The 16,115-nt window shown below is 43.9% G+C and overlaps 1 protein-coding gene across 1 annotated transcript in view; it reads left to right on the top strand.

The window, feature by feature from the left end:
• The window catches only part of LOC144694896 (zinc finger matrin-type protein 4-like), a 157,187-nt gene that overhangs the window by 100,898 nt on the left and 40,174 nt on the right, over positions 1-16,115 (top strand). The window contains exon 6 of the mRNA XM_078565630.1: positions 16,006-16,102. Within this exon, the coding sequence (XP_078421756.1) occupies positions 16,006-16,102 (97 nt within the window). The remainder of the gene's footprint in view (positions 1-16,005; positions 16,103-16,115) is intronic.

Here is a 16,115-nt window from a genome sequence, read left to right as displayed (position 1 = left end):
TGAGAATAATTTTTCTAACCTCCTCTGTACATTTGTAGCACTTAGTCCTAAGTTTGTCTTTCTTTGTTAACCATTATCCAACCAGTGGAATCTTACACGATTAACTGTATCTGAGGGCAGGATTTTCTGGTCCCACTGAAAGTCGATGGACTTTTGGCTGCCTCTCCAAACTTTACATTCCTGCCTGCGATGGTTCCCGCCATAGGCAGGACTGGAAAATCCCAACCTAAATGTTTTGATCATATGATAGATAAAAATGGGTAGTTCAAGCCATCTATGAAAGCCCTGGTAGACCTTAAACAACTCCCAAGGGTTTTTTTTTGCCTCCATTAGCCCATCATTGATGACAGTTAAACCTCCATTGACCTCCAATCGTATATCTTCCTCGTAACCTGCCAAAAGTTAGAGATGGTAGAATTTATTTGTAAATGAATAAGTTTAAAAAAAAATCATTCTGAGCAAAAAACCAGCATTGACCAAGAGAATTTTTGCTGGAGTCAGATATGCCAGAATCATCACAGCAGTCGGATCAGGAGGTCAGGCGGACTCAGGATCTTAGGCTGAGAATCAACAGGAGCCTGGGAACCAAGGTTGATTCACTTAGCAAAAAGGCTCACTGTTTGGCACTGGAAAACACAGAGCAGAATAATAGTTGTGACAATATAACACAATTATAATATGCACTCCTTCAGAGAAAAGTAATTGCATTCCAGTTGAGAAAAAAAGAATTAAATTGCTCACTTAATTAAACAGAAGGGCTTTTTTTAAAGTGGGATTAACATTGATTCTTTCTCTGCTAATTGACAAATCTACCAGTTTCTGTTATACATTAAAGGAGTTCGAGGCACTTTGGTTTATGAATGGAGGGTCTACTGAAAGTGTGTTTGCATGCAGTGTTTTCTACCTCTTAGAAAAATGTCTGTGGTAGAGAAGAAGAAAAGGTCGTCAAGTCTATTTGATATCCTTCCCCACTTTCCTAGCTGCTTACCTTCATGTAACCTCCTCCAACCTAGATGACCACATAAATTGAGTTGATTTAAAATTAGCAAGAAAACAATATTTATAGTAGAAATCTAGAAGCTGGAGTATGTCATTTAATCCAGACCCGACATGGCTGATCTGTGACCTAACTCCATACATCTGCTTTTGTTCCATCTCTTTTGGTTAACAAAAATCTATTAATCTCAAATTTAGAAATCAACAATCGATTTTGCATAAATTGACAATTGCAGAAGAAAGTTCCAAAATTCTACCACCCTTTGCATGAGTGTTTCCTCATTTCACTCCAAGAGGTTCTGGCTCCAATTGGTAGATAGTGCCCCCTAGTCTTAAACTTCCCAAGCAGTGGAAATAGATTCACTCTATCTAGCCATTTATTCCCCTCAACATCAGTCACATTATTTGCAGTTGTTAACGGCTTTACTTAACAAAGAAGAAAGTCAATGTGGAGTGCTTTTCAAAGTACTTTCCCAATGATGGGATTTAATATTTCCAAAAAACTTCAACTTTCTGATTGGCATTTTGGCTCCAGTTGTTAAGTCTGCCATGCTGCTCATCATGGGGCCAGCTGGGGCAGGCTATGTGCCTGAGATTTATTCCAGTAAAAATAATATAGGGAGCCATGATTCGGAACCAACTTCAAGTCTTGCCTAGAGCTGCCTAGGCCATGGTATTGACTAGGGATGTCCCTTATCCAGCCTTCAGCCTCAAATCTGAGGGTTGTGGGTCTTCAGGTCAGCTTGCAGGCTTGTGCAAAACAAGAGCCTATATTGCTTTCAATGAAGCCATTTCGAGATGAATGGACTGCTGCCCTGCCATGATGTCATACAATGACCTATTAGAGAGAGTCATCCAACCTGGCAGGTGTCTATGTATCTAGGAAGCAAACTTTTCTTCCCTCCCTCAAACCAACTTCTTGTAAGTATATGTTTCACTGCATAAATTGGACGAACACTTGGATGAAACAAAATTATTTTTGTAGGCTTTCCTTCCCCTCGAAAGAATACATTTACCTTTATTTTAAAATGCCAATGTGTGCATTCACAGAGTTTACTCACGAAAGATGTGCTTTTAACTGTGCTGCATTTTCGTGGAGAAATCCAATTCTAAAACTGCACCATCCCATCAGAAGGAGTGTGTCTTCATTTTGTTGATTGCACCCACTCCCTTATGAATTCATGAAGATTTCTCCCTCGGCTAGATTAGGGAAGCCAAAGTTTCAATGAATTTACATACAACCAGCATTTGTAATCTGAAAACTTGATGCACATTGCACCTCAGTAAATTCTTCACATCCCATAAAACTTGTCAGATATTTTCTGCAATTTACATGGGCGGGATTTCTGACGGGACTGGAAATTCCCCCCCAAAGTCAACAGACTTTTGGCTGTTCTCCAGATTTCTTGGTCCCACCTGCACCGATTCTGGCCGTGAGCAGGACCGGGAAATCCCGGCCTAATTGCCTCATGATTAATTTCCAGAATTGACATTATGCACAATGTGTTTGTCAGCACATTGTTTGCAGCTAGTTTTCAAAGTTCTGGGGCTTAGCCAGTCATCGGGCAATATGTTTGCCATCAGAACCAATATACAAGATGCTCACACAACATGAACTAAAGGAAAGACCCATTTGTCAGGGTTCAAGTGACCACAAGAGCAACTTTCTTGATGATACAATGAGTACACATAGCATGATACCGAATAGTGCAGAGTAGATACTCCTAGGTATATTTCCAAAACGACTTGCTCGCTGCTCCTGCATTCCTGTTGAAAAGAATTTGGGCGTTGGTTGAGGACAGGCTGGCTTACGATGCCTTCACAGTTCTATAACCTCCTCACACACACAATCTAGACTTAGTTTGAAGAATGGCTCCTTGGAATCACACTACAGCAGTGATTTCTGCCTTCAGGACAGCGGTAGAAAATATTAGGAAGCCAAAAAGAGCAGCTTATCTGTAAATCCTGGTTGTTAAGGGTGACTTTACTCTCAGGTCTCCCTTAAACTGTATTCTAGATGAAATAAAGACTTGCATAAGTATAGCGTCTTTCATGACATCCCCAGTTGTTTTAGAGCCAATGAACTACAGCATAATCACTATTATAATGGAGGAAACGCAGCAGCTAATTTGCAGCTAACCTGCAGGCAGCAAGTTCTCACAAGCAGCAATGTGATAATGGCGAGGTCATCTGTTTTCATGATGCTGATTGAGGAACGAATATTCTCCAAGTCACCAGGGAGAACTCCCCTGCTCTTCTTCAAACTAGTGCCATGGGATCTCTTGCAGTTAACATCTAAGCTGAATGACAGCACCACACACTCTCAATATTGTATTGGGGTGCAAGCCGAGATTTTTGTGCTGAAGTGGAACTTGAATCCGCAGATTTCTGACTCGGCGATGAAGGTGCTACCAGCTGATAGTTATTTCAATATCTACTTGCACTTATCTACTAATTTGGAAAAACATTGGTCTCTGCTCCTCCCCACGGCTAGCAGGATCTAGTTAGTTATCAGTTTCATTGGCTTAGCTACAGTAACAATCCTGCTGTTTCTACTAGGATATTCCCGCTGAGCACAAAATAAGGAAATATAGTTAAAACTTCATTATCCAAGATGATTCTTCAGGGTAAGTCAACTTATCACAGTTAGCAAATCAGACAAACAAACTGAACACAAATATTTGATGATGTGATAAGCCATTGACATAATGTTCAATTACCAGTAATCCATGATTAGGTCACGTACCAAGTTTCAAGTATATGTTTTCCTTGAATTAGGCTAGTTTACAAATGATAATTATGCATGAGAGCATTGTTATTTTGTGAGTAGTTATTCACATGAAGGCTGGCAGTACTATAAACTGTAATATTATTGCCTTTCCAGTTTGTGCCCAATGCTCAAGGTGCATCTATGCCATAACCATCAGTCAAGCAGGATTTTCTCCACTGGGCTGGGAAATGTTGCTTCGCTTCTAAGCCAAGAACGTTGGCTATAGCATAAATTTGAGAACAACCGATGAGGAAAGGACACCCAGCCTTCATGAAAAATGCTCTAAGTTTATGGAAAAGACAGTATCTCCAACAGTGCAGCACTGTCTTGGTGCTGCCATGGAGTGCCAGCCTTGAGACTTTGTTTTCAAGTCCCGAAGTAGGGCTTGTCTCCACAACCTTGTGACTCAGAGATGAGTGTGCTACCATATTAGCCAGGGCTTACACTAACATGCAGCTCGGCACAGTAAACCGCATGAGTTTACATTGGCATGTAAATCTCTCACTCAGCTTCCTGGCTTATCATCACTGCAAGGTATCAGTTATGGAAAGAAAGTATAATGCACCATAACACAGCTCTTCAAAATATACAACACCACAACATGTAACTCTTTAAAATAGACAACACCATAACACATAACTCTCTAAAATAAAAAGCACTATTACACGTAGCTCTTTGCATTTTGTTTATGAGGCTGGCACTATTGTGGTCTCCTTGCCTTAAGATGCCTTTTTGCTTGGTTTATAAGTCATAATGGTGTGTGTTTTCTAGCAGGATGCTACATTTACAACACAAGAACAAGTATCCTGTCCAACCCTCAATCCCCCAATGGCTCGATCAATAAATGCCTTGTCTGCATCAGTGAACCATACAAACTAGGAAAGTCCTAAGCTCGGTCACTGGATTTGAGCTGATTTCCACCAGGACAGCAATGTAAGTATTACAATTGCTGTCAGCATTCTTGAACTGAAGAGATGAACAATTAAATCAACCTTTCCATTCCTGGTTGCAACAATACTAATTCTTCTGTCTCACTGTCAGAGTCAGGGATGACATAATTGGGTTTGGTTGTAATAAAACCTCTGTGGTTGAACATTCTGTTGGCACCCATTCATTGATTGCTAAAACAAATGGGTTCATTATTCCCCAAAGTTATTTTAATGAAATCTCACTGGTCCAGATAGAACAATTAATATGAAGTCAAACAAGAACAATGAACGTAAATTGCACGCTGCAAAACTGTTTAAAAAATGGAAAAAATTACAAGTAATTAAACTGCTCCAAAACCATTTTGAGAAGATGATGAATGAGCCGTCATTCATCTGAGCTACTTTTGAGCCATTTAAACTGGACTTCCTGCATAGAATTCTTCTGCAAAAGAAAAGAACGCCAGATGCATTTCAAAAATGAATTACATAATGCTGAAACAGCACATCCCTGAGAAAAAAGACTAGGGCCATAGCATTCACCTCTTTATAATGCAAGAGAGGCCCATGAGGGTGAGCACCTCTCAGGGAGAGAGAGAGGCAGATCATTTTTTGTGGTGTGAGAAGAAGAGATACGTAAGCCAGGGGACTGGAGACAGAGGTCTGTATCGGGATGACAAGATCATGCTAGCAAAGTGGAAAATGTATTTTTATTTGACATTCCTCTTGGAGTTGACATGCCTGTCCATCAGCAATTGAAAGGCAGATGAATACACAACTATCTTCAGTAGTCTGTGTGTGTGTGTCTGTGTATGTCCATTTGTTAGTGCAGCTGCTAGCCTACAGATCCACTTAATTGATTTCAGTCAAGGGCTGGGACTCAACTGCTTTGGCCCCTGAATGTCATTCACAGTATGGCCACTTCAGACGTTTGACAGCAGTGTCTCCCCTCGACATCTTACCGTGACAAGCTGAGGAGATCGGCTTCCCCAATGTGGAAAGAGAAACCAAACCCAAGAATCATTAGTGCTTTCACAAGAAAAATAGAAGGGGAAACATTTTGGCGAGGGGAGGGGGTGGGGGAGGAAGGGGGAAGGATTCTTATGGGAGACACCTTAGCATTTTCTAATAAACTCTGCCAATGTGAAGGTTTTTCCAATGACAATGTGAATAGGATGTGATAGGGCATGTAGCCACCATTTGCCATCAGGATATCAATGGAATAGAACCTCTAGATCATAACAGAGTTCTTGACAATGTATTTCTATCCTAGCTAACAAATGTTGAACAACTAAACAGAACAAACAGAAACCACTGAGGAGCAGCTTTATGATTTTCTAATTTTAGTCTGGTAGCAAAATATTTCATTGAATACCAATGGATATCCAAGACCCTTGGATAATGCAGCTGCAATTCCCTGATGCGCACTGGCTGCAAACAAAGTAACTTGCTGTTGATACTGGTTCAAAAACTTCTCTCAGTTAGACATAGGCGGATGGCTTTGTAAAATTTAAAGTCTGATAATTCTCCCATATGAAGATGGGTAAAGCTATGCTTCAGTCAAACGCCTTGCAGTGTAGAATTGGAAAAGATCGTCCTGAAAAGCTCTTGGTTCTTTCACTGATTTGAATTACAAATCCAGATAAAACCTCTCATATGTGATTTAAAGCGAGGAATTTCAAGAACATTCCTACATGCATATACCCGAATGAAATGCACCTATTTTCTTTAAACAATATCAAAAGTAGTGATGGCAAATTAATGTGATAACTTTTTTTCATATAATATCAAGGCCATTGAATTTGTTATTCACTGTAGAAAAAAATACAGTGCTCACAATTTCTGAATCCCCTGTTTGAGTAAACCTTTGACCACTCTTCCTGTAGACACGTGTCATGAATCGCATGAAGGAAAACACTGAACCGATGATTTTACCATAATATTTTGCTGAATATTTTAAAATTACAATCTGCAGGATGTAATGTGGACAGCCACATATAATCATTTAAACGAGCAAAAGCATTTGCTTAATTGAAACTATTGTGCTTTCATAATTAGTGGTTAGTAATTGTTGCACAGTTTTAGGTCAGATGTTGTAAAGAGAGCCCCCATGGTGGTGCTTCAATATTGGCTCTCTGAAAGAGCAGCGTTTTAAAAGGGTTCACCAACAATAGGCTATCTTTACAACCCATCATTGCCAGCGAAATTCAGTTTCTGGAAGCGAATGCTATACGCATGTCGGCCAAATATCTCTCTGGTTATGATGACTTGTCAGCATTGTGCAAGCCTGCTACAGTTGTGAATGAAGTGTAATGGCCTTTAATAAAAACAGAAATTGCTGGAAAAACCCAGCAGGTCTGGCAGCATCTGTGGGTAGAGAAGAGTCATATTGGGCTCGAAATGTTAACTCTGTTCCTCTCTCCACAGATGCTGCCAGACCTGCTGAGTCTCCCCAGCACATTCTGTTTTTAATTCAGATCTCCAGCATCCACAGTATGTTGTTTGTATTATAGTCTTTAGCTGGGCAAGGAATTCTTCAAACCCTGCTGTCAATATGTTAGGTTTATTCTTCAAATACGTGGGTGCTGGTAAAACCAAAGTTGTATAGTTGAAGAAAAATTCAAACTGCAAAGAACATTGAGGCTCTTAAGTGATAAGTGGCATTGCAAGGATGTAATGTGTTTGAAGTTCAGATAGGAACCCCTTAATCATGGATCCATTTGAGGGAAAGCTTTCAGTACATGAGGGAGAAAGGAATAGATGGATATGTTGGTAGAGTGCAATGAGTTAAGGTAGAAGGAAACGTGTGGAGCATTAGCATCGGTATAGACCTGTTGGATCAAGTCACTTCTATCTAGCAATAAATGCTATGTATTTCTACAATATATAGTGCAGCCATGTGGTCATTCCCGGGAATCTGATGCTCTATGTGTAAAGCCACTGGTGCCCAAAGTTAGATTCCATTCTGTAACTTAGAAAGATAAATAAAGTCTTGTTATCTCTGGTGAAGGAAAGAGCCTTGGAGCAGCACTGAAAAAGTCAAGGGCTCAGATCTTCCAGTCTCCGGATCATCGGAGACTGGACCTATGACCCAAGATCTGCAATGGTACCCAACACAAGTCCCGATGCACTGATCTCTGTGGAAATTGCCTGGGAGGTTTGAAATTCTGACAGACAATTCCGCTGCACTCCGGGAACCTTTGTGAAAGTCTCTGACTCCGAGTTAGAGTTGGAAACTTTGAACAGTTCCTATTGACTTATCTGGATAGTTACCAAGGAAATGTTAGACAGAAAAAACCTAGTCTAACCCCTAGATAACTATAGAACTGACCTCCCCAATCTCACTGACCCATCCCCCCAACAACCTCTGCTAAACCACCCCCCCTTCCCCCCGACTATCCCCCAACCCTCCGACTATCCCCCGACTACCACCACTGACTGCCTGACTATCCCTTCCGACCAGACCCGACTACCCATCCAGTCCCGACCCGACCTGACTAGCTCCCGACCTGACTACCCCCAACCCATCTACCCATATCACCAACCTGTCACCCAAGTCACTAACTCACCTGTCATCTTACTCACCTGCCACCCTACCCACCTTCCACCCATCTGCCATCTCACCTGCCTACCACCCAACCCATTACCCTCACCCACCCTACCCACTTATCCCGCTCACCTACCCACCCACCCTGCCCATTCACTCATTTATTCATTCGCCCGCTCACTAACACCCACCCACTCGCCCGCTCGCTGACGTCCACCCACTCGCCCGCTCGCTAACGTCCACCCACTCGCCCGCTCGCTGACGTCCACCCACTCGCCCGCTCGCTAACGTCCACCCACTCGCCTGCTCGCAGACGTCCACCCACTCGCCCGCTCGCTGACGTCCACCCACCCACTCGCCCGCTCGCTGACGTCCACCCACTCGCCCTCTCGCTGACGTCCACCCACTCGCCCGCTCGCTGACGTCCACCCACCCACTCGCCCTCTCGCTGACGTCCACCCACTCGCCCGCTCGCTGACGTCCACCCGCTCGCTGACGTCCACCCACTCACCCGCTCGCTGACGTCCACCCACCCACTCGCCCTCTCGCTGACGTCCACCCACTCGCCCGCTCGCTGATGTCCACCCACTCGCCCGCTCGCTGACGTCCACCCACCCACTCGCCCTCTCGCTGACGTCCACCCACTCGCCCGCTCGCTGACGTCCACCCACTCGCCCACTCGCTGACGTCCACCCACTCGTCCGCTCGCTGATGTCCACCCACCCACTCGCCCGCTCGCTGACGTCCACCCGCCCGCTCACTGACGTCCACCCACTCGCCCGCTCACTGACGTCCACCCACTCGCCCTCTTGCTGACGTCCACCCACTAGCCCACTCGCTGACGTCCGCCCACTCGCTGACGTCCACCCACTCGTCCGCTCGCTGATGTCCACCCACCCACTCGCCCGCTCGCTGACGTCCACCCGCCCACTCACTGACGTCCACCCACTCACCCGCTCACTGACGTCCACCCACTCGCCCTCTCGCTGACGTCCGCCCGCTCGCTGACGTCCACCCACCCACTTGCCCTCTCGCTGACATCTACCCACTCGCCCGCTCGCTGACGTCCACCCACTCGCCCGCTCACAGACGTCCACCCACTCGCCCGCTCACTGACGTCCACCCACTCGCCCGCTCACTGACGTCCACCCACTCTCCCGCTCACTGACGTCCACCCACACTCCCGCTCACAGACGTCCACCCACTAGCCCGCTCACTGACGTCCACCCACTCGCCCGCTCACTGACGTCCATCCACTCTCCCGCTCGCAGACGTCCACCCACTCTCCCGCTCGCTGACGTCCACCCACTCGCCCGCTCGCTGACAACCACCCACTCGCCCGCTCACTGACGTCCACCAACTCACCCGCTCACTGACGTCCACCCACTCGCCCGCTCACTGACGTCCATCCACTCTCCCGCTCGCAGACGTCCACCCACTCTCCCGCTCGCTGACGTCCACCCACTCGCCCGTTCACTGACAACCACACTGGTCCTTTATGCTTACCTTATGGCTGCTAGTGCTGTAAAAAGGGGCCATGGCTTGCCTTTCCCCTGACGCAACAGCACTAAGCTGGAGCCCTTCATGGGACTGAACACTATATTTCTGAAGAAGCCGGGCTCAGAAGACCTGGCCAGAAATACGGAGCAGAGTTAGGGCGCAGAAAAGTACGAGTGAAGCAGCAATCTGACGATGATTGCCGCTTTGAGGAAGACCTGGGCCATTGTTTTCATCAAAATTCATAAAAAGCTTTCATCTTTTTTATTCATTAACAGGATGTAGGAGTCACTGGCATTTATTGTCCATCTCTAATTGCCCTTAATTGAATGGCTTGCTAGGCTATTTCAGAGTTAAGAGTCGAGCCCATTGCTGTTGGCCTGGAGTCACATATAGACCAGACTGGGCAAGGACGACAGATTCCCTTCCCTAAAGGACATTAGATGGTTTTTACAGCAGTCTGATCGCTTCATGGTCACCATTACTGATAATAGCTTTTCATTCCAAATTTATTTAACTGAATTTAAATACCCCAGCTGTGGTGATGGGATTTGAAGTCATTCTCCAGTTCATTAATCCAGGCCTCCACATATATTCCAGTAACATAACTGCTGTTCTACGCTTTCTTGAAAGTTGGAGAATTGTTCTCTCTTCAGAAAAAGGCATGGGCCATTTGGAAAGGAAAATTATTTAAAAATAAAGATGAAAGAGCTTCGAAAATTGAACAGTAAGCCTTGTTGATAACAGCCACTGTACTGAGATTTTTTTTAATTAGCCTTCTTGGATTTGGATTTCTATATGGTTACATGCAGTTTACACTCTTTTAACTGGATATCCATTATACTCTTTAATTGAGCATTTTCAACCCAGTTGAGGAGAAGTAAGAAAATAAAGGCAGATGGTAAATCAATATACAGCAATCAGTTGTTTTGGTTAATCCTTGAAATTTTCAATCAGAAGCATTTTAACCTCTTTTCACAAGTAGTTATTGGGTAGTGACAAATATGCTCTTCTCTACTTAGAATTTTCAACGTCAAGCGTAGGATACAACAACAGAAAACTATTTAACTGCATCTTGCTTGTCGAGACCAAGAACTAATCGATGAAACAGGTTTACGAATTTGTCAACGAAAAGGGGTTGCTTGTAATGCATAGAAACATAACCTATGTCTTTTTTTTTTTGTTATTCATTCTTGGGAGTGTGTCCTTTTATATTCTTCCCTTTAAAAGACTTAACTGGACTCTTTTAAAATCACCTGAAGGTAAATCACTCTGCATTTGTGTGAAAGTATTAACTTCTGCCTGCTCTTGAGCCTAGGGACTGATGGATACAATCCTTCACCAATCACTGTCCCAAAACTTCTCACAATTGTGAAATTCTTCACTGAATTATTCCCGTGGCCCAAATGGGGTGCGCAGAACTCAAAGTAAGGCTGAAACTGTAGCCTATCCAATGTCTTGTACAGACTCAGCAACCTCCCTTTCTCGTTCAATGTCCCTAGTTAGCTCTATCCTTCCGCCTTCAAAGATCTTTAACTCAAGATACCTAAGGAAGGATGTGCTTGCCGTAGAGGGAGTGCAACAGAGGTTCACCAGGCTAATTCCTGGCTGGTGGGACTGTCCAAAAGGAGAGATTGAGGATACTGGGCCTGTATTCTCAAGAGTTGAGAAGAATGAGAGGTGATCTCATTGAAACTTAGAAAATTCTTAAGGGGCTAGACAGGGTATATGCAGAAAGGATGTAGATAGTGGATGGGGAAGGTGGTAGGGACACAGTCTCAGAATGAGGGGCAAGCCATTTAGGACTGAGATGAGGAATTTCTTCACTCACCGGGTCATGATTGAACCTTTGCAATCCTCTACCCCGGAGGGCTGTTGAAGTTCAGTCATCGAGTATGCTCAAGACAGAGATTGATAGATTTCTCAATACTAATGACATCAAGGGATATGGGGATAGTGTGGGGAAATGGCATTGAGGTAGATGATCAGCCATGATCTATTTGAATGGTGGAGCAGGCTCAAGGGGCTGAATGGCCTACTCCTGTTCCTATGTGTCTATGTTCCTAGATCTCCCTCACACTCGACTCTGAAAAATCTAACCATTTAGCGTACACTTAATTTCAGTGTGCTTTTTCTCCAAAATGCTGTACTTCACATTTCTCAACATTGAACAACAGTTACCAGTAACTAAAAGCAAAATACCGTGAGTGATCGAAATCTGTAATAAAAACAGAAAGTGCTGGAAATACTCAGCAATTCTGGCAGCATCTGTGGAGAGAGAAACAGAGTTAATGTTTCAAATCGAATATGACTTCTTCAGGAATCAGTAACTGTCCACTTGGCCAACTTGCAATTCCTTCACACAGTTCTGTTATCAGGTTTCTTGACTCAATGATAGGTTTCTTGCCTCAAAGCCAGAAGTGACATTTCAGAGTAGTAGTGAGACTTGGAGGTGATGTCTTTCAGATGAGAGGTTAAACCAAGCCCCTCTTCGGCAGATGTCAAAGATCCCATGACATGATTTGAAGAAGAAAGCAAAGATCTCCTGGCCAACATTCAGTCTTCAACCAACAAAACTAAAACAGATAGTCTGATCGTTTATCTCCATGTTGTTTGCAGAAACCTGTGTGTAATTTTGGCTGCTGTGATTCCTTGGCTTGTAAGAGTCAGTTGGGGCGGCTGCCCCTCAATTCAAGGATAATGTCTACTGACGGTTGTATGTTCCTACCATGGGTTGTCTTATGACTGAACAGGCCAATTCTCAACCCGCAGATCTTTGGGCACCACCCCCCTCATCCCCTATCCACTGGGGAAATATTCTTTCTGCATATACCCTGTCTAGCCCCTTAAGAATTTTCTAAGTTTCAATGAGATCACCTCTCATTCTTCTCAACTCTTGAGAATACAGGCCCAGTATCCTCAATCTCTCCTTTTGGACAGTCCCACCAGCCAGGAATTAGCCTGGTGAACCTCTGTTGCACTCCCTCTATGGAAAGCACATCCTTCCTTAGGTATCTTGAGTTAAAGACATATGTATCTTTGAGGACTTCCCATGAGATAGTGGGATCCAGAGTGCAGGATTTTCTACCTTTCCTTTCCTTCTCTGCTGCTGCTCTGCCACATCGTTAAGATGTTGGGACTCGACATGTACTGAAGCTTGATGGGCAATTTGTCACCATTCTGAATGATTAATAGCAAGCTCCTCCCAGTCATTACGGTCAATACCACTGCACTTCAAGGATAGCTCAGAATATCTTTGAAGTGTTTCTGTGTCCTTCCCTGGAACTTTCTAACATTGCCTATCAAATGCAACTCATTGGCTGTGAAGCTTTTTGGGACACCCTGCAACCATGACATGTTTAAATAAATCAGGTTCCTTCTTTATTTCAAACATCAGCATAATTTGATATTATGTTGGTATCTATATCCCAATCCTTTCTGTAAATGGGAAACTAAAACAGGTCCAAGAGCACAGTACGACATGCATCTCAGCAATCACAAAGGCATTCATTTGGTCTTAATCACTGCCTTCTATCTACCTGTCTATTTTTAAAATTGGTCTCATCTGCAATACCTTCTCAAACTGCTGAATAAGCCATATATACATCCACCCATCCCTCAATCTATGTATTAAGCACGTTCATCAAAACATTTAAGTAATCTATTTATGAACCCGTGCTAACTGTTCCTATTTACCCTATGGCCAGGATCTTTAGGTCGGTGAGCGGGGGGGGTGCAATCGCTGACACTGGATCACCCTGCATCGTTTCAATTTTCAGGCCGGTGGGGGCGCAGCCGCATCAGCTGTGTGCCCGCCGACCTGTCAATGGCCCATTGAGGCCACTTAAAAAGTAATTGAGATACTTAATGGACCTGCCTGTCCAACTCTAATGTTGGTGGGCAGGCCAGGAGGCCTGGTGGGCTTCAGAAAAAGCCTGAAACCCCATCCACGGGCGGGATGAGGTTTCATGAGGGTTTTTAAAATTTTAATAAATGTAAGCTTTAAAGTGAAGGACATGTCCCAACTCATGTGACAGTGTCACATGAGGGGACATGTCAGGGAAATTTTATTTTTGCCCCTTCGCCGTTTTTAAATTTGGCACCGAGCTCCCTGAGACAGCACTTAGCCGCAGGGAGATAAGTGCGCTCTTTTGCGTGCATCCGCGAAAGAGCGCATTGTGGGCTGAGGGAATTCCCCCCCCTCCGCCCCGCCCGTACAGGGAGCGCATAGTTCTCCCTGGCGGACATCACGCTGGGCGGGCCTTAATTGGCCCACCCACATAAAATGGCAGTGCGCCCGCTCCTGCACTTCCCCCGAATGGGGGGAGAGTTCTTCCCTACGTGTTTCTAAGAGTTCATCAATTCCAACACACATGATCTACTTTCAACACCTATTTACACTGAAGTAACTGGCTTATAGATTCCTGCTTCCTCCCTTTCATTAAGATGTATAACAACTGCCACTGTTTGGTCCTTTGTATAGCCCCTTTTTACAATGTTTGGAAATCATTTTTTCCGTTTTATATGACTTTTCTTTCCTCTTTAGAATAAAAGGAAAATGACATGACTTCGTGACCACCTCTATCTTTTGCTTCTAGAAAGATGTAGGCAGCACATCTAAATAAAGCTCTATAAACATTTAACAGTGCCAGCTACTTTGTGTAGGCTGCAATAAAGAAAGAAGCTGCTATTATGCTATTGTTATAGTCTGTGGTGCTAACTCCAATTCTGGCCTCTTGATGATACCCGGTTTTAATCACTTCTCCATTGGTGGTCGTGCCTTCAGCTGCTGAGCTCCTAAGAACTGGAATTCTGTCCCTAAACCTTCCCTACCTTTCTAACTTTATTTCCTCTTTAAGGCCTACCTTTTGACCAAGCTTTTGGTCACCTGTCCTAATATCTCTATGTGGCTCAGCATCTAGTTCTGTTTGATAACGTTCCTGTAAAGTGTCTTGTCATATTTTACCATGTTAAAGGTGGTATATAAATGCAAGTTGTTGCTAATGCATCCCAGCTCCAGGAAGGCAGCCACGTCAGAGGTAGCACACATAGGGTCTTGGGTCTCCCAAAGTCACAGCACTGTCTGTAGTTTACAGACTCAGGTAGACAATGGGTCCTAGGGCATTGTGTTGCTTTGAATGTTAAATATTTTTTGTAATACTTAGGCTATACTTAAGGATGGTTGGAGCTTTGGGAGTAGACTAGTGTAAATTTGAGACAATGGCACATTTGGGATCATTTTCATCCCCCCCCCCCCCCCCTCCCCCCATTTATTAATTACAGCTTCAGTGGACCATCAGAAAACCAACAGCATTTCTTAAGAGATAAAAGCCACACGTAACAATTAATTAGCATGCATGTTGTGCTCCTCAGAGTAAATGAAACTGTCCTAAATAGCAGCTTCCCCATTACTGTACGTGCTGATTAACTGTTGTTCATTATCTTTCCATTACCAGCTCACAGCTTCTTTTCTCCCATTACATTTTCCAACCTTGTCAATCCAGAGCCTATTTCGGGTTCCTCCAACAGCTTGCATCTTCAGGCTGCTGCCAACCCCCTTATACTTCTATAAGCTTCCAAAGTCAACCTACATTTACAGATAGAATACAAGCATGTGCATCCAGCTGTAGCCTGAGGCATCATCCCAAAGAGAAAACCCTACATGCTTTGAACCACCTTATGTGGTTTAATGTGAATTTTTGTTTGGGGGCACTCCTGTGAAAAGCCCAAGTTTTTATTGTTGTTTTAATTGGAGTATCATACCAAGAAAGCTGCAGCTTTGAGAAACAAATTGAACATGTGGGCCCAAGTTAGCATAAGTGCATTTTTCCTCCAAACAATGAATTTTTAAGCTCAGCTTTATGAGTTTTAAAAAAGGAATGTGTAAATATTAAGTGAGATTCTCCTCTTCTGGTAATCCCTTTGTGGAAAGAGACCAGCCGAGTTCACATATTGGGAAGCTGTGCAACACCAAGATGTGATGTTCCATTGATTTATTTTGAATGGATGTGCCATGGGTTTGGGGGAGAGGGCTGTGAAAATCCCTGATACGTGCTCCCACTTGGCTAAGTTCCATGCCAGGAAGGCCAGAGGAGAAAATTATTGCTGTTGCTTAATGCGTGCACAGAGATATTTTATAAAACGCTGAGATATTTTTCACAAGGTTGTGAAAAATAGTCCAATATCAGCAGAAGCAATGCAAGTTGGTCTGTCCTGAAACCAGGATCATCAGTTTATCAGCAATTTAAAATGTCCATCTTCTCTTGCAGTACTGAAGCGCAGTTACACCTGCAGTTTGTGTCATATGATCCTAAATTCCATAGAACAGTACCATGCCCATCTACAGGGATCCAAACATCAGACCAAGTAAGTAGCCTTA

This window comes from Cetorhinus maximus, chromosome 20, assembly GCF_964194155.1.
Source record: "Cetorhinus maximus chromosome 20, sCetMax3.hap1.1, whole genome shotgun sequence".
Taxonomy (NCBI): Eukaryota; Metazoa; Chordata; class Chondrichthyes; order Lamniformes; family Cetorhinidae; genus Cetorhinus; species Cetorhinus maximus.
The sequence above is the reverse complement of the archived record's forward strand: the minus strand, read 5'-3'. Positions and strand labels throughout refer to the sequence as shown.